Genomic DNA, 26,755 nt, shown 5'->3' with positions numbered 1-26,755 from the left:
GACTAGGATGCGCTTGAAATAAGACCAGGTTATGAAAGTTAGACATATTGGCTACGATGGAGATGGCAATATCTGATGAAATGAGAGACCTCCCTGCATATGTTCTGCTTCCTAATCAAGAGTGAGGTACATTGTATCGAAGTTCCCAGTATAGTACCAGGCTTGTTCCCTCTAACCCTGTCTCCTCTATTATCCACCAACCTCACCATTCCCACCAACACCACCCAAACCACCATCCCCACCAACAACACCCCCACCACTACCAACCCCACCACCCCCACCACCAAAGTGTGTTTTGCAGCATCATGAGCAGGGTCTGTCTCGTACCTCGATGCTGACGGTGATCAAGGCGCCATCCAGCTCCTCTCGGTCGATGGCTGAGATCATCACCACCACCCCACTGCTGCTGTCCATGGTGAAGCGCTCCGCATACTTGGGTGGAGACACTGAGAAGGTTTTGGTCAGATGTTACAGTTTAGTATGATGAATTCAAATGCCATATGATTAAGGCCTCCAAAAGGTTTAGGTTGTACACATTTTATAGGGTTAGGTGTAGGTAAGATGAACTATGTGTATGTAGTTCACCTTCAGTGATTCTGTAAACAATCGCCTCATTGATCCCTGTGTCTCCATCCTGAGCCCATATTGCCTCAGGCGTTATGCGGTGAAACGGACCACTCTATAATAAAAGATTCACAGTTAACTGAATAAAACACCATGTGTCAGATCGCACAGCTTTGACAAGTCCAGCCTTTCTTTTCTCACTTTTAGTTTTCGTTTTTCCGCAATCCAAAAGGGATTACACTCACACTTGCTCCCTTCAATTCAATTGGACATCATTATAACAAAACATCTCTTTGCAAAGTATTTACAAAAGGTTTTCACGGACAGACCTCATTCTCAGGAATGGAAGCACGGTATAAATTGTGCTTGAAGTAGGGGTTGAGGTTATCGATGTCTTCCATTTTGATGACCACCATAGCTTCATCAAACAGACCCCCCACGTCCTATACACACAACACACACGGGCACACACACACGCACACACACACACACACACACACATACACACGCACACACACGCATGCACACACACACACACACACACACGCATGCATGCACACACACAGAAAATGTGTATGTAGGATAAAACATGACTTTGATGAGTTGTACTGTACAGACCCCTTTAACATATCCATGACGACTTTACCTTGGCCTTCACACTGAATGAGTAAAGTTGTTGCGAGTTGTAATTCAGGCGCCTTGTCACAATAAGAGCCCCTGATTCAAGCATCTGAAAGTCTAGAGATGGGGGCTGATGAGAGAAAGTAAACAGATAGAAAACTGTCAAACCAAATCATAACACAACTGTACAGAAGGAATAACTAGCCTTGCCCATATCTCTTAAAATAAAGCATTTTCAAAATGTCATCAGATAACTAGATAAATTTAATGTTTGGAGATATCTTTTGATATTTTCTCCCATTTCTGATGCAAAAGGTCACATTGACCTTATGCAAAAGGTCACATTGACCTTATGCAATGTCCCTAGCCATTGTAACTGTTACTAATTACCATGAATTCAACGCAGAAACAAAAATAAGAATGACTTACCAGCATAGAAAATGACAACCTTTTATTGTCGAGGGAGATGTCCAGATCTATGGCTTGAACCCTCAGAACTTCCGTGTCAACAGGCAGTATCTGAGCGGAGAGAGCCTGGATCACTTCTAGAGCCAATACAGGTCAAGCTCACGCATTTACATTTACATTGTGTTATATTTAGTAGAGATACCCTATCCAGTTGAATAAATTGATCGATAACACGAAAGTCTACAGTATTTAATGGGACATATTCACATTCTCAGTTATTGAGATGACATGAACAGGGCCAGGCATCGTAGTTTGTTCCCTGCCCATGCTTAACAAAAATATTTATAGTTTCAAACTTCAAACGTGGATGTAGATATAATTTCTTTAGCATTTCATATCATTTCTTAGCCCTTCATATCTCCTGTTTCTACTCCATCCCAGTGCATTACCTCAGATACGGTTATCTCGTACAGCTCTTTGGTGAAGGCAGGTGTGTTGTCATTCAAGTCATTGATCTTCAGTGTCCGCTTGTTCTCAAACTAAAGGCGCAAATTACATTTCTTTAAAAGATCTTTCTTATTTTCCCTAAGGTAAATACTTGAACATCTTTCTGATATTTTTCATATCTCTGACGTACCTTATCTAAATCATTACAAACCAGGGAATAACGCAATTGTCCTCCAGTCTGTAAAACAGGAACGTTGTTAAAGGTTTGTAAGGAATGTCTCAACAGATAATAAGATGATAATATTCCCATCAAACATTCCCTCTACATACTTCCTCTTGTCTGTTTCTCCGATTTTTTACCCACACATTTGTCTATATCTTATCTAGACAAAGGATGTCTATGTTATACAAATCTATATCTATATTTAACAACCTATATTCCTATATTCTATCTAGACCACTCTTCATCTATATTCCCCCTTCCATGTTTCTATATTCTATCTAGACCACTCCATCTATATACATCCATACATTTAGTGTCAATAGCCCCATCATTTATGAATGATGCTCACTAAGTAGAATATCAATAAATTATGCATTGTTGGACAAATCCATAGCAGCAGCTCTTTGACTTTTTGAAGACCTATAGACGGAGACCATAACGGTGTATCTTCACCGTCTATCGATTCATTTATTTATCAAACTCACTTCCACTAAAACGTCTGCGTCCAACTTCTTCCTGGTGATCACATTGGCGGTGGTCTCTCCTGGCAGGAAGACCAGCTCCAGGAAGTCGAGGTGCTCAGGGAACACGTTAGCCACTAGCAACACATGGCTGCCTGCTGTGATCCCGGTGACCTGCTCCACCCTGCCTGTACATTCACAACATTCATTAAAATGCATCTACCCTGCATCTACCACTGGTTCACTTAATAACACTTTCATTATTATCGTGGATGCACATTGTTATAACTGTGTCACTTTGTTCCACTATTTGCGTATGTGATGCATCAGAATATTACTGACAAACTGTATATTAGACAACAATGGTTGATAAAATAATATGAGTCCCCAAATCCAATCTGACATCCAAATCTAATAACACATCTTCCTCTACAGCTGGATTTATTTTCGGGTCAGACACTCTTTACCATCTGTTAACAGCCTAACAGCCTTATGGTCCCTAATCAGCTCATCATCCCAACATGGTACCTTCGTAGCCCTCATCCACGTTCCCCAAATCCACATCTGAGGGCGTCGCACAATTTATGGTTGAAGTACCTTTGAGAGAAAAATAAAATCACACAACTACATACACAGACATATTCATATAAGAACAGAAAGGTGGTTGAATTTATAAGCTGAGGTGGTTTCAGGGTTCACTCGGACGTATGGATCAAATGTTGTGGGCTTGGGGCATGACCTATCATCAGAAGAATAAGATAATGAGGAAATGGACCATATTATCTGTTTAATCACAGCTTCTTGTGTACGAGTCGGCTCGCTTCAGCTGGTGGGAACTTGGATCCAGTCATATAATCCATAGGATGAGGAGGGAGTTGAGTTGAGCTCTCGATCAATCTGTTCAACTCTTTCAACAAGTGTTGATGGAACTGTTACTGGAAGTGGACCTGAAACGACTGCTGGAATAAGATGTGGAATGACTGAGGAAACGTTGCCTTCAGCCTCTTAAAGCGAAGGATGCAATGAGAAAGAACCCTAAGATCTAGTGTTACTTGTGTGCTTTTGTTTCTGGTTCTGGCTTGAGTCCTGCTTTCGGGCCTGGTCGGACTTCGCCTTGCATTGCTTCATAGCTTTATTGTAGGTGGTAATATGCAGGAAGTCAATGTATCTGACTATGGGGTAAGCACAACGATGTGTGTAGGATGCCGTATAAAGGTGTATCTAATAAGGATTTGTAACGGCCAAAAGTATTCAATTGTTCAGTTCAACATTCATCCCCCAAAAAGGCATATTTCAAGATAATATTCCAGCTGTTTATTGCTGATGAGCTAATGTAACCCAGGTTATTCTCTGTAGTTCCAAAGGAACTCAGAAGTACAGGAATTACAGGAATTCAGAAGTAGCCTACTGTAGTAGGCTAAAAGATATGAGACACACACGCAACAGTGATATTTTATTGATAAAGAAAATTCTATGGATAAGATACCTAAAAGATAAAGATAAGATACCTAATAAAAAAAACTGTATTAGAGACACTTGTTAGAGAGAGAAAACTGCAAGTGGTTCGAGAGAAGTGTTCCGGGGAGAGCTCCGTACAGGTGCTTTCCGAGTTAATAGACGGATTATCCTGGCTGCTTTTCTTTTGAGAGACGACTGTTTCAACTGGACTGATTGAATTGCTTCCACCACCATCGCTTTTCCTGGATGCCATAATCTCTCATCGGACATCTGTTTCATGGACATTGTGCTCAAAATCCAGGTGGTGGTAGAAACGAAGTTAAGGAACCAGATTGAGGATTCTTTTATTTTGATACTTTTTTATTCTGAGTAGCCTACTCAGTTTTTCTTTTGGTTCTTGGCCCCAAGACTAGTCCCATGCGGGATACATTTTTGGTTCATTTCAATTACTTCAAATAAATAAATACGTAACTTTATTCTGTCCCTTCGTGGTCACGTGTTTGTTGGGTGGATTGGAGGTCTCATTAATCTAACGGTGTATTAAGCTACAATCAATCTCCTTACTAATCAAAATTGTACCTAGAATCTTAAGTAAGCTGATATAGACTTTAAGCATAGATACCCCACCTCTAGGGGTCACCAGAAGGTGACAGGTGACACTAACATTGTTTAAATGTCCTCAGTATGTTTCGATGGGACCAAACATATATTCAACTAGGTGCAAATACCAACTTACAAAATATTGAATCTATTATTGCCATGTGTGCGATTAAATGAAAGGTAAAATACGAGATGTTCACACTCACCTGGAATGCCCTGGACGACCGTCACACCAACAGAGAGCATGAGGACACATAGCCACAGCTGCTCCATGTTTCACTGCCGGTAGAGCTCTGTGTCTGCCTTCTCGCCTACCAGGACCTGCTGATGATACACGTCAGGTAACCCTTGCACCTGCTGGCTGCACACCCAGCCCCTTTTATGACATGTTGTTCATTTTTATAGCGCATTACTAAGAGTATATTGATTTATCTGATCTCTGACGTTCATTCCAGTGGAAACCATGGGGAGAACGACCTTTTAAAGTACGGCGGCAGAACCACCGTCCTCATTGGCTCCTGGTCCCAGTCCGGTCTCAGTGGCTCTGTAAAGAGCGGCTGATGCTCATGAGCTCATAGCTGATCACATGACTGCTGGTTAACACTGATAAGAAACATTTCACTTATGAGCTCACAACTGTCCGAAATTTCTCATTTCCATTCGAGGAACAAGGAACATTGATTATTTTTTTCCAATAATAACAATAATAATAATAATAGTTTTCAAAAAAGGAAATAAAATATGCAAGGTTTAAAAGAGTAGAAACAAAATCAGTCTGTCATTCCCCTTCCCTGCTCCTCTGCTCAGCTCTTCATACTCCGCATCAACTCCACTGCCGGAGCGCTGCCCCACACGGGGGTCTCCGGACCAAGCCTTAGCGAACACGTCTGTCCATTTGGCCAGTCAGTCTGTTAGAGGCCTGCTGTAGCCTAACACTTCTCCGTGTCTCCTGGATGACCTGCCCGCCTTTCCTCCACGCTGCCAGCCAGCACTCATCGGGCTCTCCTCTGCCCTGCACCACCTGGAGTCCCTCGCATCGCCCCGTATACCAGCCGGCCGCAACCTCGCCTTGTTTCATGGTTTGTCCATGGGGACAATGTGCGGGCTGTTAGGGTCGGCGGGAACGGCTGATCCCTTAGGTGGGGGTTGTGCGGTGATCACCGCCGTGGTCGCCGTGTCTGGGGGCCGCAAAGGATCCTCGGATGGTCGGGGGAAGCGCAAACGCCGCCGAGGGACGTTCCTCTCTGGTGGATGATGGCTCTTTCTTTCTTGATACAAATGTGAATAAAGAAGTGGTGTTGGTCAATTCTAAACAACGTTTTACACAGAAGCCTATTAAAGGGAAAGCTCAGAGTTACAATCAAAGTAATTTAACATCGACTGTTGCTTCTTCTCGTGCATGTCGCAGTACATGTGCAACAGTGACCCCTGGGGTTAGACTTTACGGGGGTTACATAATACGGAGTACCACCAGCCGTAGCAACACCATAAACCTCCTAATAGCATTCCCACGTTTCCCGTCTGGGATTGTTCGAGTACATTGGATATTTTGGTCGAAAATAACACGTTTCCGATTTTCTGAAGAGCTCTCCTTAATGGGCTGAGGAGGCAAATGGCAGCTGCAGTTTCATGATCAGGTACTTTCCACCTCGTTTATAAGGTTTAATTAATTGGTTTGGGTCATAAACAAACACGTTTCTGAGTCAACACTGAAAAACCAAACCAGTTTCAAATCGCTTTGTAATTGCATTCTTTTATTGTATTGCATGCCCACTCAGAGCCTCCTGCCCTGGGCATGGCGCTCCAAACGAGCCCATGTGACCTGTCAGAAGCAGCATGCACGTGACCTCCTCTAGATCACATGACCACAATAGTCAAATATGTCCGACATTGATACAGCCAAGTCTCTGACTGGGCTGCTCAACGGAATAGCTCAAAAAGCATATCACAACCACGGTGAGGTCACCGAGGACCTCCTAAGGACGGAGCTTTACCCCGACCTGTCCCCGGAGGACTTCCACGCCCTGCACGACAAGATGAGAGGCCTGCTGAAGGTAGGCGTGTCTGGATCTCCCAGCGAGTCGAAGGATTCCTATGTTGCACTGGAGGATTGGTCGCCGATATGCTGCAGTTTGCAATAAGCGTCAATACTTTGAGATTAAGAGTTGTATACATATCCACGCTTCTATTCTGACCCTATAGCCTCTGTCATCAGTTGTTCCTGGTGTTTAGAGACGCGTTCCGGTGTTTCAGTTCAACTCGTGAACATCAGCCGAATGCGTGGCTTTGTTGGCGTGGCTACGGCTGCAGTTGGAAATCGGGAAAAGACTCGTAGCTGTCTTTGCGAATGCCTCTTTGATTTGTTCTCAATAAAATGTCAAAAACATAGCCATCTCATTCATATTTGGAGTCTAGTTGGAGGAAACTTGTCACGTAGAACAATTTTAAGCCAAAATAAATGGAAAATGTGTGGGGTTTTTTTTAATAACAAAATACGGGATTCGAACTCATACCATTTGGTGTGGGGGGGGGGGCAATATTTGATAGTTGAGATTCCATTCCGTTGTGCCGTTGAGCCACAGTATCTTGATCAGCTGCAGTACTTTTACTGAGTCTTTTCCCGATTTCCAACAGCTGCCGTAGCCACGACAACAAGTGAAGCATTCGGCTGATGGTCACCAGTTAACACGGTCACGAGTTGAACTGAAACACATGTCCATGTCAGGACTCAAGAATAGTTTGAGAAAGTAGACGTTGACGACGAGTACCTATTTACTGAATGCAGTACAGACATGGTCATTTTGTGTCACTTCAATCAAACGCTGTCACATCGCTCGTTGAGTCGCATCAGCTCCGCCACTAGAGGGCACTGCCGGCCCACTGATTATGTGACTCAGTAGCTGTGTTCGAAATCGTTCCCTGTACACTTGTTCCCTATTCCCTATAGTGTATATGATTTAGTGCACTATATAGGGAATAGGGAACGAGAATTCGGACACTACGCTGAACATTTCTAAACGTCATTTGCGTCAGTAAATGCGCTGGGTATTTGTGTGACGCAGACAGATGCGCCCACATCATGTAAACATACCAGGCACTCACGGGAAAGCTGGAGGTTGTATTGATGTTGAATGTTAAATATTCTATGTTGAATCCCAAATAAATTGTTGACATTTCTAAACGAAAGCCGGAGACTCCATCATTAAATGTATTAGTTTTCGCGGTTATTCAGCTTCTTCTTCTCCTCCGGAAAAACACGACCGCATTGCATTGTGGTATACGGGAGTAACATGTAGGGAACATCGTATTTTAAGTCCACTTAGTGCCCATCGCCTTATTCCGCTCTAGACAATGGGCGCTGCCATGACACCGACTCCGGTTTCTTACTTCCGGTTTGAGGTGATTGACCGTGATTAAATATGAGTTCAGGCACCACTTGTGCGGTTGTTGGTTGCTCAAATAATTCTAAGAAAATTAAAAACCTTTTAGAAACTGAGTGCCTTGATCACAAAATAAGAAGGAGAGAATGTCCCTGTCCGGTTCCCTATCGGCTACATTCAATGCCACAGAGCAGACGTTTAGACTGGCTAGCTGTGCTTAAACTGAAACATCCGCCGAAAAAAGTTTATGTCTGTTCGCACCATTTCGTTCACAAACGACCCACCGAAGACCATCCCAACCCGGAATTATTCCTTGGATACGACAGACCAGTAGTGAAGAAGAGACGAACAATTGTTCGTGTCGAAGCGACAGGTAAGCCACTTTCAATGTTGAATTATGTAAGCGATCGCATCACTTTACAGGTAAACTCCAGTTGTTTACATTTTTACGAGCTCCACCAGCCAGTGCTACAAAAATATGTGGGCAGTCTAACCTACATTTTTATGAATAATATGCCCATTATGTCGCTGGATAGAGTAGATGTGTTGAAAACATGTCCATTATTGGTTTATTCCTGAATGCCACTGTAGTTAGTGCCAGTGGTATGAATTCCTCTGAGGGCTATCGTAGAGCTAGCTGCTATCGTTATGTTGGTCATTCCTGAGCGAGGAAGAGCTTCCACCACCATTTGACATAGGCTTTTACTGTTATGTTGTCAGTGAGAGAAACGTTGACAGAAACTGTAGCGTTTAACATAGCCTATGTGCCCTGTTTTTACAGCAACAGCAGAAGTGACAGACCAGGAGGATGAGGGCATACCTGAGGTGCCACAACAACCATCACACAGCACTGTTTCCAGCCAGTGGGAAGATCCATCTCTCTGGGACCACAGCTATGGTGAACAGCAGGATGTTGAGGAGACGGCCGAAGATGCCACAACACAAACTGAAGATTTCAGCTATTCCATGCTTCAGAGTGATGCAGATTTGTTCCTCTACACTGGAGTCTCACTGGAAACCTTCAACTCTCTTGTTTCCACCTTACGGTGCGGCCACACCAAACGGGTTACTCGCGTTGGATAACGCGAGTAACGCGCCTAACCTGACGCTTGATCATTGTGTGGTGGTTCAACGCTTCCAACGCGTCAACGCGCCAACGCAGCTAGATGAGTCCATGTCCATGCAAGTGAACGGAGCGTTCCCTCTTCGTCATAACTATCAAACCAAACATCCTTCACATTCACCGAGCGAACATTATGAAAGTAAAATGCACATTTCTCGCTAAAAATGTTTCCATAAACGCATTTAATGGCGTAACTATGTTACTATTTCCACCCAGAATAAAGATAGTTGTCGGCCGTGGCTGCGCTGGAGTCCGAGGTAGGAAACCCAAACGCCGCCGTGTTTGGGTGATAGAGTTTAGATCGGGTTAGATTAAATAATCTCTGATATAAATAACAATAATCGGGTTGAATAACTTCACATGGTGTGTCTGGTGTGTTTCCAGCATTCGTAGTGTTGATCAGCAGAGATATAGTCCGACAAGACGTTGAGGTTGCTTAGCAACCAGAGACTCTGTCCATGCAAGTGAACGGAGCGTTCACTCTTCGTCATAACTATCAAACCAAACATCCTTCACATTCACCGAGCGAACTTTATGAAAGTAAAATTCACATTTCTCGCTAAAAATGTTTCCATAAACGCATTTAATAGCGTAACTATGTTACTATTTCCACCCAGAATAAAGAAAGATGTCGGCCGTATGCTTCTGTCCAAGCTCACTACTCTCTACTCTCACTATTGGCTATCGCGGCTAAGCGCCACGCGTTGGAGCGTTGAAAGTTCACATTTCTGAACTCCGGGCGTTGGTGCGTTGGGCGCGTAAAGGCGGCTGCATGCTTCAGCGTTGGTGTTACGTTGTTGCGCAAAATTTACTCAAAGCAATTCATGCTCCCTTTTAGGTTGCGCGTGTTGCCAAGCAATTTACCGCCAGAACAGTAGGTGGAGTAATATGTGGAGTAAAGTTTTTCGTTGAAGACGACCTCGAGAATGACGTCTTTGTCTGTGGGAGTCGTTGGTTTGTTTATGTGCCAGATCGTGTTCTCCCCATACACAGTGAATGATGGCAACAGACAGAGGAACAGGGGTGATGAAGTTGTTGATCATTGGGGTTGTATAAATGTGCATATCTCTCTACATTTTAAAACGACATAATGTGTTGACAGCAAAGTTAACTTCACTTCACGTTAATGCTTTTGTATATGAGCCTGCCGGGTCGTCCTTGCCTTCTGGCTTTTAAAAATGGCGGTATGAAAACAGGAAAATGTGATACTCCAGACAGGAAGTAGTAACCAGACCAGCAGACCAATCACAGCCTTGCAGGCTGCGCGGCTCGCGTAAAAGCTTACGTAAAAAATGTCTAGAAGTCTAGAAAAATCGCCCGACGCACGCAAGACGTGAGAAGTCGCGCAAGGGCGCGCAAGGGCCTCTTGCGCTTGCGCTTACGTAACTGAGCATAAATCGGCCTTTACTGCGTTTACGTGCGTAATTACGTGCGTCTGACGCGCGCCCCTAAAGGTGCGAACACACCAAGCGCGTACCTCGCGTATAAAATCGCCAATTTTTCCATAGGGAACTATTGGTTTACGCGCGTAATGAGGTGCGTACACGCGTATCATGCGTATGGCGAGTGGATAGTGCCAGGATTCCCTGGAGAAGGATAACAACGTGTGAAATGAACGTGTGGAGAAGCTACGCCGCCGCCGTGTGGAGAGGATATGCACGCCGCCGCCGTTGGGACTGGGGTTCGATTCCCAGTCTATATATATAATTTGTTCTTCATTATTTTCTGGTATTAATCTATCCAATGACTTGTTGATGAATAAGTTGATGACATTTTATAAAAAAAAGTTAGTTTTTATGTGTCAGAAAGACAAACTGTTTTAAAACGGATCTCAAAAATGTTTTGATGATTGTATGGGCGTGATGTCACTTCATAGGGCAGAGGGGTATTCCACAAAGCCGGTTTTATCACATAACCGGGCAAATTAACCCAGGGTTTGCGGTAACCCTAGGGTTTCTGTTCCAAAATGAACACGGTATGTTAGTTACTATAGCAACATATACTCTGAATCAAACCTGGTCGGACCAGGTTTTGTGCAGGTTAAGTTTGGAACATAACCCGGTTTTGGGGATTTAAAGCTGCGTTCACCACAGATTCCATGTGTTCACAATGGCATGCCCTTTTGATGAGAGCCCTGTTGATACCGGAGCGCCAATTATTCGTGCAATCCACCGGGAGAGATTTATAAGACCACGGCTATATTCGGATGACTTTTTGCTGGAGAGATACAGATTCTCACGCAAATCTTTAATATATTTAAATAGCCTTCTCTCTAGTTCAGGCGTTCTCACGGCGACGTAGGGTAGCAGGCGTCTTAGTGGCGACGAACTTATCCACACGTCGAGAGTAGACGTACATTTTGTCAGAATTTCCTTATGTACGTGGCCGTGACACCGCCACCGGTGGACGGATCTTCCATGCCGTCGCCGTGACGTCGCTGCTGGTCTCTCGTCTGCAGTCCCAATCAATCCCATTCAAAATTTCACACGTTCCCACGGCGACGTAGGGTAGGCTGCTCCTTCGCCTCTTCCAGGGAATCCTTAGGTTTGGCACTATCCACTCGCCATACATGCGTACCAAGCAACATTTTACTCGCGTATGGGGCGTATGATACGCGCGTATATATACGCGCGTATATATACGCGCGTACGCGAGGAGTTCAAAAAAATTGAACTTTTTACGCTCATACGCGTGATACTTAGCCGCAATAGCCAATCAGCGTGGAGCTTGACCCGACGTCACTGGCAGAGAGTAGTGACCCTTGCACAGAAGCATACGGCCGACATCTTTCTTTATTCTGGGTGGAAATAGTAACATAGTTACGCCATTAAATGCGTTTATGGAAACATTTTTAGCGAGAAATGTGCATTTTACTTTCATAATGTTCACTCGGTGAATGTGAAGGATGTTTGGTTTGATAATTATGACGAAGAGTGAACGCTCCGTTCACTTGCATGGACAGAGTCTCTGGTTGCTAAGCAACATCAACGTCTTGGCGGACTATATATCTGCTGATGAACACTACGAATGCTGGAAACGCACCAGACACACCATGTGAAGTTATTTAACCCGATTATTGTTATTTATATCCGAGATTTATTTAATCTAACCCGATCCAAGCTCTATCATGCACCCAAACACGGCGGCGTTTGGGTTTCCTTCCTCGGACTCCTTAATCCAGCGCAGCCACAGGCGGGTAGCTGCGTACGTAGGACCATTTTTGACACAAAATGGTCAAGCAACATTTTAGCTGCGTATCGCGCGTACATGGTACGCGAGGTACGCGCTTGGTGTGTTCGCACCTTAACGCGACGCTTCAACGCATGTAACGCGTCTACGCGCCTATACCAATGGTTCCCTATGCAAAAATGCCGAGTTTGGACGCCCCTAACGCGAGTAACGCGGTTGGTGTGGCCGTACTGTTAGAAGGATTTGCTGAAAGGGCTTCTGTTTTGTCAGTGCGTGATCAGATACTAATGACACTGATCAAATTGAAATTGAATCGTGTGCTTGGTGACCTTGGTAGGCAGTTTCATGTGTCTCAGAGTGTAGCCAGTAAGGTCATCTCTTTCTGGATCGATAAAATGGAGGAGGTCTTACGCCCTCTTATTATCTGGCTTCCAAAAGAAACCATTAAGGCCACCATGCCAACTGCATTCAAGCGCTTTTTCCCCAACACCACCTGTGTCATCGACTGTAGCGAAAGTTTGTTACAGAAGGTGAAAAATCTTGACTCTAGAGGAGAGTCCTACAGCCATTACTACTCGCACAATACAATCAAGTACCTTTTTGTTGTTGCCCCATGTGGCTTAATCATGTTTATCTCAAGTGGATATGGAGGACGCGCCGGTGACAAGTTTATCACTATGAACTCTGGTATCTTGGACTATTTGAGGCCTGGAGATGAAGTCATGGCAGATCGTGGGTTTTTAATTCGTGATTTATTGTTTGAAAGAAGGGTCAAATTGGTTCTGCCCGCTTTCACTAGAGGGGGTTCTCAGCTAACTGAGGAACAAGTCACAGCAACTCGCAGGATTGCAAATGTGCGGATTCATGTTGAGAGAGCAATTAGGCGACTTAAAGTATATAAGATCTTGTCTCATGTCATACCAATAAACATGACGCCCAAAATTGAAAAAATCCTCAGAATCTGTGCGGCCCTAGCCAACTTAAGGGGTGATCTCATCTGTGAGCGATAGGTGACAACGGTTGTGTTCTGATGCTGTTGGGGTAGGGGTAGGGCACGTACACACACACACACACACACACACACACACACACACACACACACACACACACACACACACACACACACACACACACACACACACACACACACACACACACCCTTTATACATCTACAGAAAGACTGATTACACAATATGTGACCTGAAATTGATTTAATAACACTACTTTGTGCATCTACATAAATTGCTCCTGTATATTTCATATTGACACTTGCTTCCTTTTGTAATTTGTACTGTTTATATTTACTCTTTGTATAAGATTTGTTGTTTACAGAAAGACTGATTACACAATATGTGACATTAAACTGATTTAATAACACTACTTTGTAATATTCACCTATCTACAACAATACTTAATCTCAGCATATATGGAATTGATTGCATAAAAAAAATGTTTCATACTGTTAACAGCAGCAGCAGCTGCAGCATAAAATGTTTCTTATTTAGGTGCTTTTTTATGAATTCATTATGCTCATATATCTGTTGTGTAGTTTCAGTCGCTGAACAACGAATTCATCTACAAGCTGGGGCAACATTGTTGAGAAATAAAATCTCTTCAGATGTCCTACCCTCTCCAGAACATAGGGCTCATCAAATGGTACAGTGAACATAACTGTGTCGTTTGGGCTCCAGATAAACAGTTTGGCCCTCTTCAGACCGGCACAGAACATACCTATTTGTACCTGCATGTAATATCCTCGGCTACCTGTTTTCTGAAGTTGTGGTACTCCATCTACTAGCTTGATATCACTGCAGGTATGGTCAAGCTGATCCAAGAGGGTAGAATGGAGTTTACTTGGGACGGGACATTTTATTGCTAGTAGCACAGATGAGTCAATTACCCCATCTGGGCTTGCTGACAACCATGGCTCTGTAACATTAACAGTGATGCCCATTTGTGTAATGCTCATGCCTTGCTCTCTAAGTGCATTGCCAGTAACCACCTCATTCTCTTTACCATAATTTGTGGCGTAGTTGCCAAGAAAGGAGGGGTAGAGGTGCTCTGCAATGAATTTGTCTGGATTGGTGGATGCTCTAGAAGGAACCTTTTTAGCTGCACTTGCAGTTATTCTTAGTTTTCGTGCGTTGTGCCACAAATCTGAAGAACTCTGCTCCCTTGTCTCAGATTCTAGAGTAAAAGCCTGTGCACTACTCACTTGAACATAACACTCATAAAAGCTTTTACATGTCTCACATGTGAGATCAGAACCAGCATGGGTTTGATGAGGTCTTAAAAATCTTGCATCTACTGCAGTATGTGCAAGGCTACAGGGTTGCACTACTGGTTTGGCTCTGTAACACTTGCCCAACAGACTGTTTTTTAACTGGAAAAGTGGCTTTGTTGGGTCTTTGTCTACATTAGTCAAGAATTCGGCATGTGACATATATTGTGGGGTGTTTGGTAGTGGCTGAGCACCGGACACCCTTACACCAAATTAATCTCCTGCCCTGTGGTGGCTGAAGTTTATGTCCCTCAGTCTTTTTGGCTCAATGTTCCTGACTGTCCCTGCGTTCCACCTGCGCTGCTCATCTGTACATGCAAGCCCTGTCTTCCCGGTAGTTACTGCATTTTCAACCTGTAATGAGCACATTAACAGAACATTATACCCATTTGCCATTTGTTTCAAATGTTGTCATCCTCACCTAGCTAAACTGAATCGAAAAAAACACTCATAAAAAGGGATATGATCACTTTACTTTTATTAATTCACAGATAAACAAAGGATTTTTTTTCTTCTTCATACCTTCCAAAGGATTGCTGCGGCATGACTGCACAATCTCCCTAATCCAGCCATACATGAGCACCCGACAGTCTCTATCAACCCCGACGGCTGCAGCATAACCCAAGCTATAACCTTATGGTTAGCACTTTGGCTCCTGTCGACCTCTGCCTTCAAAAACACATAGTCTTCGTGCTTACATAAAAAAATGCGCCCGACTTTATTGCTATGGAAGTAATTGAAGGCCTCAGTACTTTTATAATTACGCATCTCCTCACGATCTCCACCCTCAGAAAAGACAAAATAATTGATTATATCAATATGGCTAACTCCTGGCCATAGTTTCATCTCATCCACCCAACCTGTCAGTTTTGACGGATTTGGGACTCTGATATGATCTTTTAAGATTTCATCGGCAGTGTGTAGCCACCGACTACTTCCCATCTTGAATGATCAGTTATGTAAAATAACTTCCTTAAGCCTTAATATAACTAGCTTTAAGCGACGCTTGTAGGATCATGCAATGTAAACAAACACTTAACCGGAAATAGAAAACTGTTTAGTCAGTTGAACCCGCTATGAATCATGGGAAATAGAACGGTACTGAGATTTCGAACACCCTACAAAATGGCGTGCACCCTATTTAGTGCACTACATCCATGATAGGGAACGATTTCGAACACAGCTAGAGTCTTGGAACGTGTTCTTTTTTTACCATCATCAATGCTTTGATGATACTTTATCATAGGGTGACCATATTTTGATTTCCAAAAAAGAGGACACTCAGCCCGGCCACGAGATAGCCTACTTAAATGATACTCTCAGTTTACCCAAAGATTCCCTATAATTTTAATATATATATGTATGGATAGAATATTTTGTTATATTACAAAATAATATCTCTCAAAGACAGAAATTCAGATAGGCTTCATAGAGGTTATTGAACTTTCTTTATTATTGTATTGTAAAAAATAAAATATATATATATAAATGTAAAATAAATGTAAAATCTCTAGAATAAAATAATGATAGAAATAATGTCTCTGTGTTAGAAAAATTAACTAGTAAAATAATAGCTCTCTTTCAAATCTTAGTGGATCAATAAATAAATAATATGAAATAATGTTCTAAATGATACCTCTTCTGTATTAGAAAATCCAACTTTAACAATATATTTCTCACTAAATGTTCAGTGTGATGTAAAATAATAAAAAGTACCCTCACAAGATATTACTTACAAAAAACAATATATTATTAACAAAACATGGATATTATTAACAAAATAGGTATTAACAAAAAACAAAATCTTTAGTTATCTTCTTCATCCTCCTTGTCTACCCATCCATATTTTGCAGTAGAGCTGATCTTTCCCAGCAGTTTTCGTTTGCTCAACATGTAAGCATGAAAGTCTTTGCAAGAATATTCCTTCAAATTGTATTTCACAAATAGAATCCCTTTCAGTGATTCAACAGAGAGCTGGTTCCTCTCCTTTGTCCACTGGCTCTGCATCAGTGAGAAAACCCTCTCAACATTTGCATTGTGAGAGGGAAGTGCAAAGACAAACTGTGCAATCTTCAGTAGTTCTGAGTAACATGCAATGCTTTTGGCCTTCTCAAAATATTTGGTCCATTTCTGTTGCACCTGCAGGCCAATGAACTCCTCATCACTGTTGCACCTTTCTGTGAATTTCTTCAGATTGGTGACCTGGTCAAAACACTTGACATCATCAATTGGCACCCCCTTCTCTCCAAGGTACTCGATGCAGGCCTCCACATCATTCCAATCTGGTGGCTCACTAAGATCCATCCACATAAATGTCGAGAACTCTTCCATGGGAGTCATCCACTTCTCCAGATACTCCAGACATGCACTGTACAGGCCCTGCACATCAACACAGAACAGGTCACAGCCCTTACCAAGTCCGTCTCTGCGCTTTTCTGCCAGTAGTCCCTTAACTTTAAGGGACATGAAGCTCTTGCTCTTGCGTTCAAGAAGAATGGTGTGGACGCTGTTCAGTATTTTCTTCATCCCATAATGGAGTTGTTCTCCTTTTCCATGGCTTGAATGTGGGTGTGGAAGACGGACATGAATGAGTGCATGTCCCAGAGGTAGATCTCACTGAAGTCGTTTTCGAAAAACTTCTTTATCACTATGGGAGGCTTTTCTTGAGACAGAAAGAATGCTTTTAAAGCTGGAAACATCTGTATCATCCTCTCAATGCCTGGGAACAATGACAGCCACCTTGTTTTGCTGTGAGAAAGCATCCTTCTGTACTCGATGTCAACAAAATCACAGTACTGCTTCAGATTCTCAGTGCGCACAGTGTAAATGTGGAAGTACTGGTAGATTATGAACATGATATTCTCAAGGTCAACATCTATTGTGTCTACCCCATGATGAACACAATTATTCAATATGTGTGCTGGGCAACCCACACCGATCAGAGTATTGTTCTGCAGCAACGTCTTCAAATTTGCAAACACATTATTTCCCTCTTCATTTCGTCGGATTCCTCCAAAATTTGTGTTGCAGTTGTCGCCAGTAAATGCAATGCATTTTTCAGACAAATTGTTTTTTGCCAGTGTTTCAGTGAGGCATTTTGCAATGGTTTTTGCTGTCTCATTAGGTGTGTCTTTAACCTCAATTAATTTTGTTTGCACACCACCTTTCTTCCAGTCAAAGTGCTGGATTATGATTGGGAATATTTTCGCTGCTCCGTGGTTACTCCCGTCTGTAGAGACACCACAGTACTGGATTTCTTTGAGTGCTTCAAGTGCAACTTCAACCGAGTGGGGCGCTATAACACCGTTCACAATGGCTTCGGTCTTAGTGCGGGCACTACTTAACTTCTTGGCGGTGTCAGAGTCTGGAAATGTCGTTTTTAACAAGACACTAGTGCAATCCATAGACCTGTAGCTGTGGTGGTGTTTAACAGTATGAAATGCCAACGCATACTCCGCTGCATTTACAGCATCCTCTGTTTTTCCAGGTTTCACAAAGAATTCAGTCAACTTTGCTGAACTACTCTCACATCGCACTGCCTTTTTATGCTTCTCTGTGTCCATATGAGCTGTGAGGTCCCCGGCACCTTTATTGGACACAGACACATATGTACAAGCTTTGCACACGGTGCACTCAGCCTCCCATATGTCCCGACCGGGTCGGTAAACTGGGAATTTTTTTCGCAGTTCATCTGTGAATGTGCATTTGCGCTTTGGCATCTTGAACCCTTCAGCTGCACCGCCGGTGTCTGCTGCTTTTCTTCTGTTTTGGAAATCCGCCCACAGTAAGGTGACCAGATTTCTGAAATGAAAATCTGGGACATTTTCAATGTGGCGGTGAAAAATCCTTAAATATTATCATTATGAAATAAAAAATGGTAGTAGTAAGTACTTTTTTCATGTATTTTAACCAGCTTTTATTACACAAAAGGACCTGGTTAATAAATCAAAATATCAGCACCCACAAATATCATGTATCAGTAGCGCACAGCAGTGTCAAAAACACAAATGTAGAATACTTTAGAAAAAACATCTCTTCCAAAGTTAAGTGCCATGTGCAAAGACAGCTGCCAGACCAGTAGCTAGTAAATATCATTCAAGATGTAATTAATAATAATTACCAAGTCATAACATATGAGTATATTAATATTATACATGACTCAGGGCATCAGCTAATCAGATGGTCTGCATTTATAGCTACTACAGTCATTAGTTACCCACACAGCCCGACACAAAATACAGAAGTTAGCCTAACACACACAACTATCAACCATTGATTATTATTATTTTTAACAGAGTCTCATGTTCCTATGCCTACAGGAAAATCACATGTTACCAAAGCAGTCTTCCACCTCCCCCTCTTCCAAAACAGGGCCACATACAATGTCATCACCTGGTAATCTCATGCTAACGTTAACGTTACAGCGTCACTAATGACAGATATGAAAACATTGTCATAATGTTAACGTCCACTGACTTTTATAACGTTACGTTAGGTCTTCAATTCAGACCTAACGTCCAAGTCTACTGCCAATTCACACAAAATAAATAAGTTAATATACACAACATACCATTTATGACCGCTGGTCTTCTTTTCTTTCCTTTTTGCCGCCTCTAGATTGTTGTTGTTGACGCTGCCGCGTCTGGTCGTACGTCCTGATTAACGTCTGTACGTCATACGACGTCTTCTCTGGCGATGCGTTAAATGGCTACTGTAATAACGCTAACCCACAATGACAACCGGGGGAGGGGGGGCACACACATATACACACATATACACGCACAGAAGGAAAACCGGACATTATCATCAATTAATAAAAAAAACCCGGACGCCCCGGACGGGACGTAAAATGTGGACATGTCCGGGGAAAAGAGGACGTTTGGTCAGCCTACTTTATCATGAATTCACTCTTTGTCAACTCAATGCCAAAATGACAAACCCTTTAAGTTGAGTAAGCATACATATTTTATGAAAGGGGTCGTTCATATAAATGCAATATACTCATTTATCACAGCAGCTCACAATAATCAATTAGGCATTTCTGTGTGGAGGCTAAATAACTTCTGTGTCCTCCTTCTTGTCCACCTCCCAGTCAATCGCTATGGCGGACATGGACCCCGGCCAGCTGGAGGCCTTCCTCACGGCCCAGATGAAGAGGCAGGGCGGCGGAGGGATGAGCGAGGGTCAGGCCAGCGCCCTCTCCCGCTTCTGGAGGAGCCAGCGGGCCAGGGTGCGGGAGAGCCTGCTAGCCCAGAGCCGCTGGGAGCCCGGCCTGCGGGGCCTGGCCTGGAGGGTGGACCTGCAGACATCCAGCGGCCGGGGGCCGGAGGCCGCCCCGGGGGGGCCTGTGGCCCTGCTGGAGCTGGAGCTGGGACGCCCCTCCCAGGTCAAACCCCCTGTGGTTCACTGTCACCTGTCGTTAGGGAACATTATGCACAGTTACTTCATATTTCCACCATATTTTACCAATCTTCAATTTTACAATGAAGAGATGAAGAAGTATCCATACTACTGCATATGACCCAACCCCAACCCACAGTCCACTGGTGTAACTGATGTCCGTTTAAGTGTACTTCCTTGATTTGAAATAGCAGGGTAGGCTGTAGATTTGACCCCCATTTCTAGGGTAGTGTTATGCCTGTTTGAGCTCCCACTATAAGGTACTGGTTCCGAATGTCCCCACCGTACCTGTTGGCATCCTAGAGCCAGAGCTCATGACCTCTGGCTGTTCTCAACTCATCACTTTGGATGAGAGCATTTACTGAATAGTAGGGCTGGGCGTGTGCTTGGAGCAGCTGTAGTCCTACAACTCAAGCACCAATTGGTTGGATTGGTCCAACATGTACAGGTTCTTGTACATGTACTAAACAACAAAGACACTTAGGCCTATCTAATTAACAGAGAATTTAACTTCAATACCTTACTAAAATGAATGGCAATTTGATAAAATCGTGTTTGTTTTGTTCCCTTATATGGACACACACGTATCACATCAAACAAATGCGTACACATGTTTTTGTCTGGTGGCAGCAGTTAATCAGGTCTTATTCAATAGAGCGATTCGGTTTATTTCAAATTACCTTGTGTAAACATGTGTCTGGCCAGGGGCTTTTGAAACGCCCGCCTGAGGTCAGGACTTTAACCTATCCATGTCGGCGTCACTCCTTCATGTTGGCCCTCTCTGTGTCTTTAGAAATGACATGTTATACCTTTTAACTAACGTCCCGTAGATGATGGTTAAAAGTTAGACGATCAGGCAGGGCCCGGTCTACCCTGGTGTAGTCAGGGGCCGGTCTACCCTGATATTGGCAGGTCTACCCTGATGTAGGCAGGGCCAGGTCTACCCTGATATAGGCGGGGCCAAGAGGGGGCCAGTGTAGTGCAGAGAATGCAACAAAGAATGACCATGTGTAATCGTAGAGTGAAATTGTATTAGCCTTATGCGTTTTGGGATCGCTTTAGCACGCTAGCATGCTTGCATGTGGGCATTAGTATGTTATCATGGTAATAGGGTGGAAGTGTGAGTGTTTGAACCATGGCAGCCTAGCACCCACGGGCCAGGATGTTGGCATGGTGATGGAAAGCGACTGACCATGTGTGCTAGTTCAGTAGTGTGATAGCACTTTAGCATAGCAATGTTTCCACTAGTGGTGATGGCCCAGGGTGCTGCGGTGGGGAGGCTGCTGGAGGCCAGTAGATGTGGAGCTCCCCAGGCCAAGCCTGCTCAGGGTTCCCTGTGTCCCTGACGGGGCCTACGGGTGTCTGGCTTTGGTGGAGATCTCATTATCAAGGGTTGTGTGTTTGTATCCATTTGTACATATTTACAAAGGATAAACAGACTAGACTACTAATGTTTTTTTTAACGAAAGAGTGAATCCCAGTCATTATGAGGTTGGTCATGAGGGATTATGGGGTTGGACACACACACACACACACACACACACACACACACACACACACACACACACACACACACACACACACACACACACACACACACACACACACACACACACACACACACACACACACACACACACACACACTGAACTCTGCACTGGTTGCATTAGATAAGGATTGTATAAATCACATCACCGTTTATACAATGCAATATAAGTTGTCCTGATGACTGCTAACTGCCATACCCTTTGTTGTTTGGTAAAGTGATCAGGAGATGGGATCTTGAGTTCACATGTACAAAGTGTACCCGTTTGCGTTGAAGATCAGGGTCACCCACGCCTCTTATCCACCGTGAGGCAGCGCTGCAGACCAGCTTTGGTCCAGCACAGGGCTGGGGGGACAGGCAGCCAGCGGTCAGCCTGTCCCGGATCCTGTTTGAGTGTAGTAGATGGAGTCGCTCAATAGACACACTTTAGCTGTTGGCGTCAGGAGACCCCAACTGGAACCAGCGTCAAAATTAGGATTATCATGAATCCTTGATTTATAAACATGACAATGAGGACTCCTTTAAGACCCCAATGCTTCTGTTGGAGACATTTTATCATTCAATGTATTTAGTGTTCGACTACTGTGCACCTAAAGGAGAATGCTGCTGGCCAGATGACAATTAATGATCTGAGCCATCATAACTTCTTGTTGTGAGACATAGTCCCATGGTCTGATCTAGAGGACATCAGAACCCCTTATTGGGGTCACCTGGTCTGATGAAGCACTGATGTGGGACTCCGGTCTCTCCGATGTCCGGGAGCCATTGATGTCCAGAAATGCATTGCAACATTGGTCTGGTCCTTTAACGAAGCACCCCTCTCATTTGTCTAATTGGTCTGGTGCTTAAACGAAGCACCCCTCTTATTCATCTACTTGCTCTGGTCATTTATGGAAGCACTGCTCTCATTTATCTACTTGGTTTGGTGCTTTATCAAAGCACCACTCTTATTTATCTACTTGGTCTGGTCCTTTAACAAAGCGCCACTCTCATTTATCTACTTGGTCTGACTCCTTTTATGAAAAACCCTTCTCATTTATCTACTTGGTCTGGTCCTTGAATGAAGCACCCCTCTCATTTATCTACTTTGTCTGGTCCTTTAACAAAGCAACCCTCTCATTATCTACCTGGTCTTGTCCTCTAATGAAGCACCCCTCTCATGTCTTTATCTACTTGGTTTATTCCTCAAATGAAGCACCCCTCTCATGTCTTTATCTACTTGGTATTGTCCTCTAATGAAGCACCCCTCTCATGTCTTTATCCACTTGGTCTTGTCCTCTGATGAAGCATCCTTCTCATGACTTCATCTACTTGATCTTCCTTGTCTTAAATCTTTCCATCTCTCCCTCCCCTTCCTCCTCCTTGGAATTATTCTGAAGTTATTGTCCCCATTTCAAAATAGCTCCTGCACTCTTTCTTCTTCTTCTCTTTTTTAGTGGGTCTAATAATATTAATGGAGAGAGTTCTGGCCCACTTCTGTTACTGCAGACCCAGACCCATGCCTCTGGCTCCGAGCCACTGGGCCGTTCTCTAGGGGAACTCTGAGGGGAAAGGACGCCAATTTGCAGACATCAACTCTCATCTAATGTGGATGTTTATGATATAATGTCGATGTTTATAATATTTGTATGGTTACCTTCTCGATCTTGGTGGTACCCTGAGGCATCAAGAGGTTTGTGTTTGAATACCAAAAGGGAGTTGCAATAGTAGCAATGTCATTAGTAATACATACGTTGTGGTTGACAAGGTACTATTGGTGTTTGGTCCCTGCATAACGCATCACGCTAGTGCACCAGTAGTGTTGGCCCCATAAGGAGGGCGGGCCCCCATGGGGACCCCTGAGGGCCCATTGTTCAGCATGCTGTGTTAACAGATGGTTTTCTAAAAGCAGGCTGTGGCTGGTTCCATTATGTATGGCTGGTGGTGGCTCCATACAGTCCCTGTCAAGGGAGGAGGTTCCTACAAAGATTGATTTGTATTCAATTATTGAAATTATTTAACCATAGGTCATAGTGTACAAGCAAGATGGGGATTATGATTAAAAATGTAAACATGTTATCTCTAGAAACGTTTGGCTGATCTGGGCGCTGTTGTTTGTACACAAATTAAAACATACTTATGAATATTATATTCAATGTGTGCCAAGTCCTTTCCACTCAATGCCACTCAATTGTACACATTGCATCATTCATGAATGGTTGAATGGGTTTGCTGTACAACAGTTGATTGGCTGACAGGCCCGTAACTACGCTATCTACACAGGCTTTCATGGCGAGGACATGTGATACTCTTCTTCTTCATACTCTGAATGATGACAGATCGGGTTCTTCCTCGCCGGGTAGGGTGTCAACTTATGTAAACGTCAGCATCATCATGGCGTCGGGCCAGACAACGTGGGCTTCACTAACAAACATTAGCCATCAGCATCATGTTGACAGACTAGCAGGTGATGATTGCTTGTATTGATCATCCTACTGCAGACCAGGAATGCACCAGGTTCTGCATTTGAAACGATGTTCCTTCAACAAAGTCGTCAGGAGCTGTCGTCACTGCTGTCCTGCATGCGGCAGTGGGTTACTCCATAGTATTACTGACCCAACCGCCTGACTGACGTTGCCCTCCCCCCCAAACTCTCTTCCTCCCCCAGGTCTCGGAGTACGTGTGTCTGGAGTGTGACGAGGTCACCGTCAACCAGGTGCTGAAGAAGATGGCCGACATCCAGAGGAGCATCGACACCGTCGTGCACCGTAGCTAGACCGACGGAGACCGGTACAGGACCGGACCGGTCTGTAGTCCTGCTGCCCTGCACAGGAGTCCTAGACCGTGTCTGTGTCTGTAGTCCTGCTGACCTGGAGGAGGATTAGGTGGAGGATTCTTTCTCCGGCTCAGATCCTCTCGCAACTTGAAAGAAAGCTGATGATGGGACTTCTGAAAACATTTTGTGTTACTCCTCAAAGCTGTAGCCGATCGTTTCCTCTTGGGGCCTCAGTGAACGTCTTCTTTGTCTACAAACCCACTTATTAGAGCTGAACTCCTCCTTAACTATTACGTTGTATTGGAAGATGCCTACCGTAAATACTTGATTAAACATGAGTTTTAATTGTAGCTTTGGACCTTCTCACATTTAATTCATTTGCAGTCTCTGCACAACAGCAAACAATTAGATCATGCATGTTTACTTTTGCCATTTTGGATATTTGTTGTGATGCAGTCATTGTCCTGCTTGCTCTGGCCTCTGACCTTCGACCTTCCGCATCAGAGACTGTTTTGTTGCACTGAGGAAGCTGAAATTTGTGTCAATTTTTGTGTCAAACTGAACCAAGAAGTTTCTTAAATCTGTTCCTTGTGGTTTCATGTCCTGAAGCACACCCTAAATAACTGATTGCAAATATTTTTGTTAAGTTGATTATCTGGTTCAAGCTCTACTTGTGGTATGCAATGATAAATACATGAATCATTAATCACAGATACAGTTTGGAATCCGTTGTAATTATGTGTACAATCTTGGTTTATCTGTACCAATATGCAAGCAGCTGATCTCTTCTACTGAACAGTTACCTCAATCTAACAAAAATATGAATTCCCAGGCCTCTGCCACTATTGCGCTGCGAGTCAGCTGGATTCCATCTCACCAGGCGTGACGTTATGATAGACGCTGATAGACCTCCCAGATGCATCGGTTTACAATTAAGGTTTCTCGTCACATTGCATTTTGCATTTTGTAACTCTGGGCAGTTGTGAATGGCGTACAGATGCTACACAATATTATTTCTGGGTGGAGACTACAGAGGGCCTGGGAGAGATAAAGAGGGCTCCACCCTAATCTGGGTTTGCCAGCAGGGAGTTTAAAATAAATCAGAAATTACCACTGTGCGCGGGATTCTGGTCGTCGGAAGTTATTTTGTGAAAATGAAAAACAAGACGAGTGGCCAATGATATGGCGTCTAAACTCCTCCCGGTCTCCAGAAGTTTGCGTGATCATTGAATGCCCACCTCGGACCTCGCTGGATCATCGGGACCCGGTGCGCCCGGTCTGTTCTCCAGGTAAGCTGCCCCTGTTGCTTTACTCTTATTAGGTACTTCGGTATAGGTTTGGATTATAGACTGCATAAAAAATGGTTTTAAATAAAAACAAACGTGGCAAGGTCGGATACATTGAACATAAACTGAATCCACGCAATTATGCTCCTGGATGTGTCTACAGCCAGACCCGGGCGCGTGGTCCGCTTCCTTCATACTACGCTCTGGAGGCAGGTGCGCTCCGCTGCAGCCAGTGGGCTGTGGGTGGTCTGCCTATATGAGGCTGGACTGGCCGTCTGGTAGGTGAAACTAATGGCGAATCTTTTGAACACGGCTGGTTATGTGACGGTGCCATAATGAAAGCATTTCAAGATATGTAAGAGATATGAGTTGTCAAACTTCCAAAACAAGGAAAGCTTAATACACCATTTATTACCTCCTAGCCTACTTCGTTTTCCCAAACCTGCCGTTAGCGCTCCAGGTTTCTGTTGGTCCTGTGAGTTGTTACAGGCACTCATTGTGTGATCGCTCCAGGCCATCTGCCAAAAGGGCAGAGGTGTCAAAAGTATTCACATTCATTAGGCTACTCAAGTAGAAATATAGATACTAGCGTTTAAAAATACTTCTGTAGAAGTTGTAGCATCAACTCAAGCTTTTTACTTAAGTAAAAGTATGAAAGTAGTGGTTTCAAAACTACTTAAAGTATTAAAGTAAAAGTAATGCAAGGGGGGAAAAATGACATTAAGGACAAAAGCTTAGGCCGTGCCACAGGGGCCTATACAATTACAATCAGCTTTTCCAAAAAATAAATTTTTGGAATCAAGGAATTCTGCATTTATCCCATCCGTGAATTAGTGACACACACACAGCACACCTCTATATCACACTGCCCCACTTCCCCCAAAAAAACATTTTTCTAAAGGCCATCTAATGACGATAATGTTAATGTTGAAAAAATTGGGATGCACCTGTTTCAGGCACATTTGTGCCCATTGAAAATGAACGGATATTAGTACAATGCAAATACATTAAAG

At 43.6% G+C, this 26,755-nt stretch overlaps 2 protein-coding genes across 4 annotated transcripts in view; one reads left to right on the top strand and one right to left on the bottom strand.

Moving 5' to 3' along the window:
• Window positions 1-6,190, bottom strand: part of LOC115540327 (protocadherin Fat 4) — a 29,795-nt gene extending 23,605 nt beyond the window's left edge. The window contains exons 1-11 of one of the 3 annotated variants that reach the window (XM_030351500.1): window positions 5,260-5,511; window positions 4,989-5,103; window positions 3,253-3,321; window positions 2,749-2,912; window positions 2,231-2,278; window positions 2,043-2,132; window positions 1,615-1,704; window positions 1,211-1,315; window positions 894-1,007; window positions 586-679; window positions 328-446 (exon numbers count right to left, since the gene is read on the bottom strand). In XM_030351500.1, coding sequence (XP_030207360.1) covers window positions 328-446; window positions 586-679; window positions 894-1,007; window positions 1,211-1,315; window positions 1,615-1,704; window positions 2,043-2,132; window positions 2,231-2,278; window positions 2,749-2,912; window positions 3,253-3,321; window positions 4,989-5,055 — 960 coding nt within the window. In that variant the 5' untranslated portion in view covers window positions 5,056-5,103; window positions 5,260-5,511. Of the gene's footprint in view, window positions 1-327; window positions 447-585; window positions 680-893; window positions 1,008-1,210; window positions 1,316-1,614; window positions 1,705-2,042; window positions 2,133-2,230; window positions 2,279-2,748; window positions 2,913-3,252; window positions 3,322-4,988 lie in introns of all 3 variants that reach the window. The other 2 variants (XM_030351501.1, XM_030351499.1) reach the window with 2 other exon arrangements.
• Window positions 6,191-6,567: 377 nt separating this feature from the next.
• Window positions 6,568-25,167, top strand: commd1 (copper metabolism (Murr1) domain containing 1). Its single transcript, XM_030351502.1, has 3 exons — window positions 6,568-6,836; window positions 19,848-20,141; window positions 24,349-25,167. Exons 1-3 carry the CDS (start codon window positions 6,663-6,665, stop codon window positions 24,454-24,456), a joined length of 576 nt encoding a protein of 191 aa, XP_030207362.1. The 5' UTR covers window positions 6,568-6,662; the 3' UTR covers window positions 24,457-25,167.
• Window positions 25,168-26,755: the final 1,588 nt, after the last annotated feature.

This window comes from Gadus morhua, chromosome 3, assembly GCF_902167405.1.
Source record: "Gadus morhua chromosome 3, gadMor3.0, whole genome shotgun sequence".
NCBI lineage: Eukaryota > Metazoa > Chordata > Actinopteri > Gadiformes > Gadidae > Gadus > Gadus morhua.
This window is presented reverse-complemented; position numbering and strand designations above follow the sequence as displayed.

Coding starts and splice junctions, on each gene's coding strand:
- commd1 (XM_030351502.1), top strand. CDS start 6,663: ATGTCCGACATTGATACAGCCAAGTCTCTGACTGGGCTGCTCAACGGA. Junction 6,837..19,847: donor AGATGAGAGGCCTGCTGAAG/GTAGGCGTGTCT, acceptor TCCACCTCCCAG/TCAATCGCTATGGCGGACAT. Junction 20,142..24,348: donor AGCTGGGACGCCCCTCCCAG/GTCAAACCCCCT, acceptor TTCCTCCCCCAG/GTCTCGGAGTACGTGTGTCT.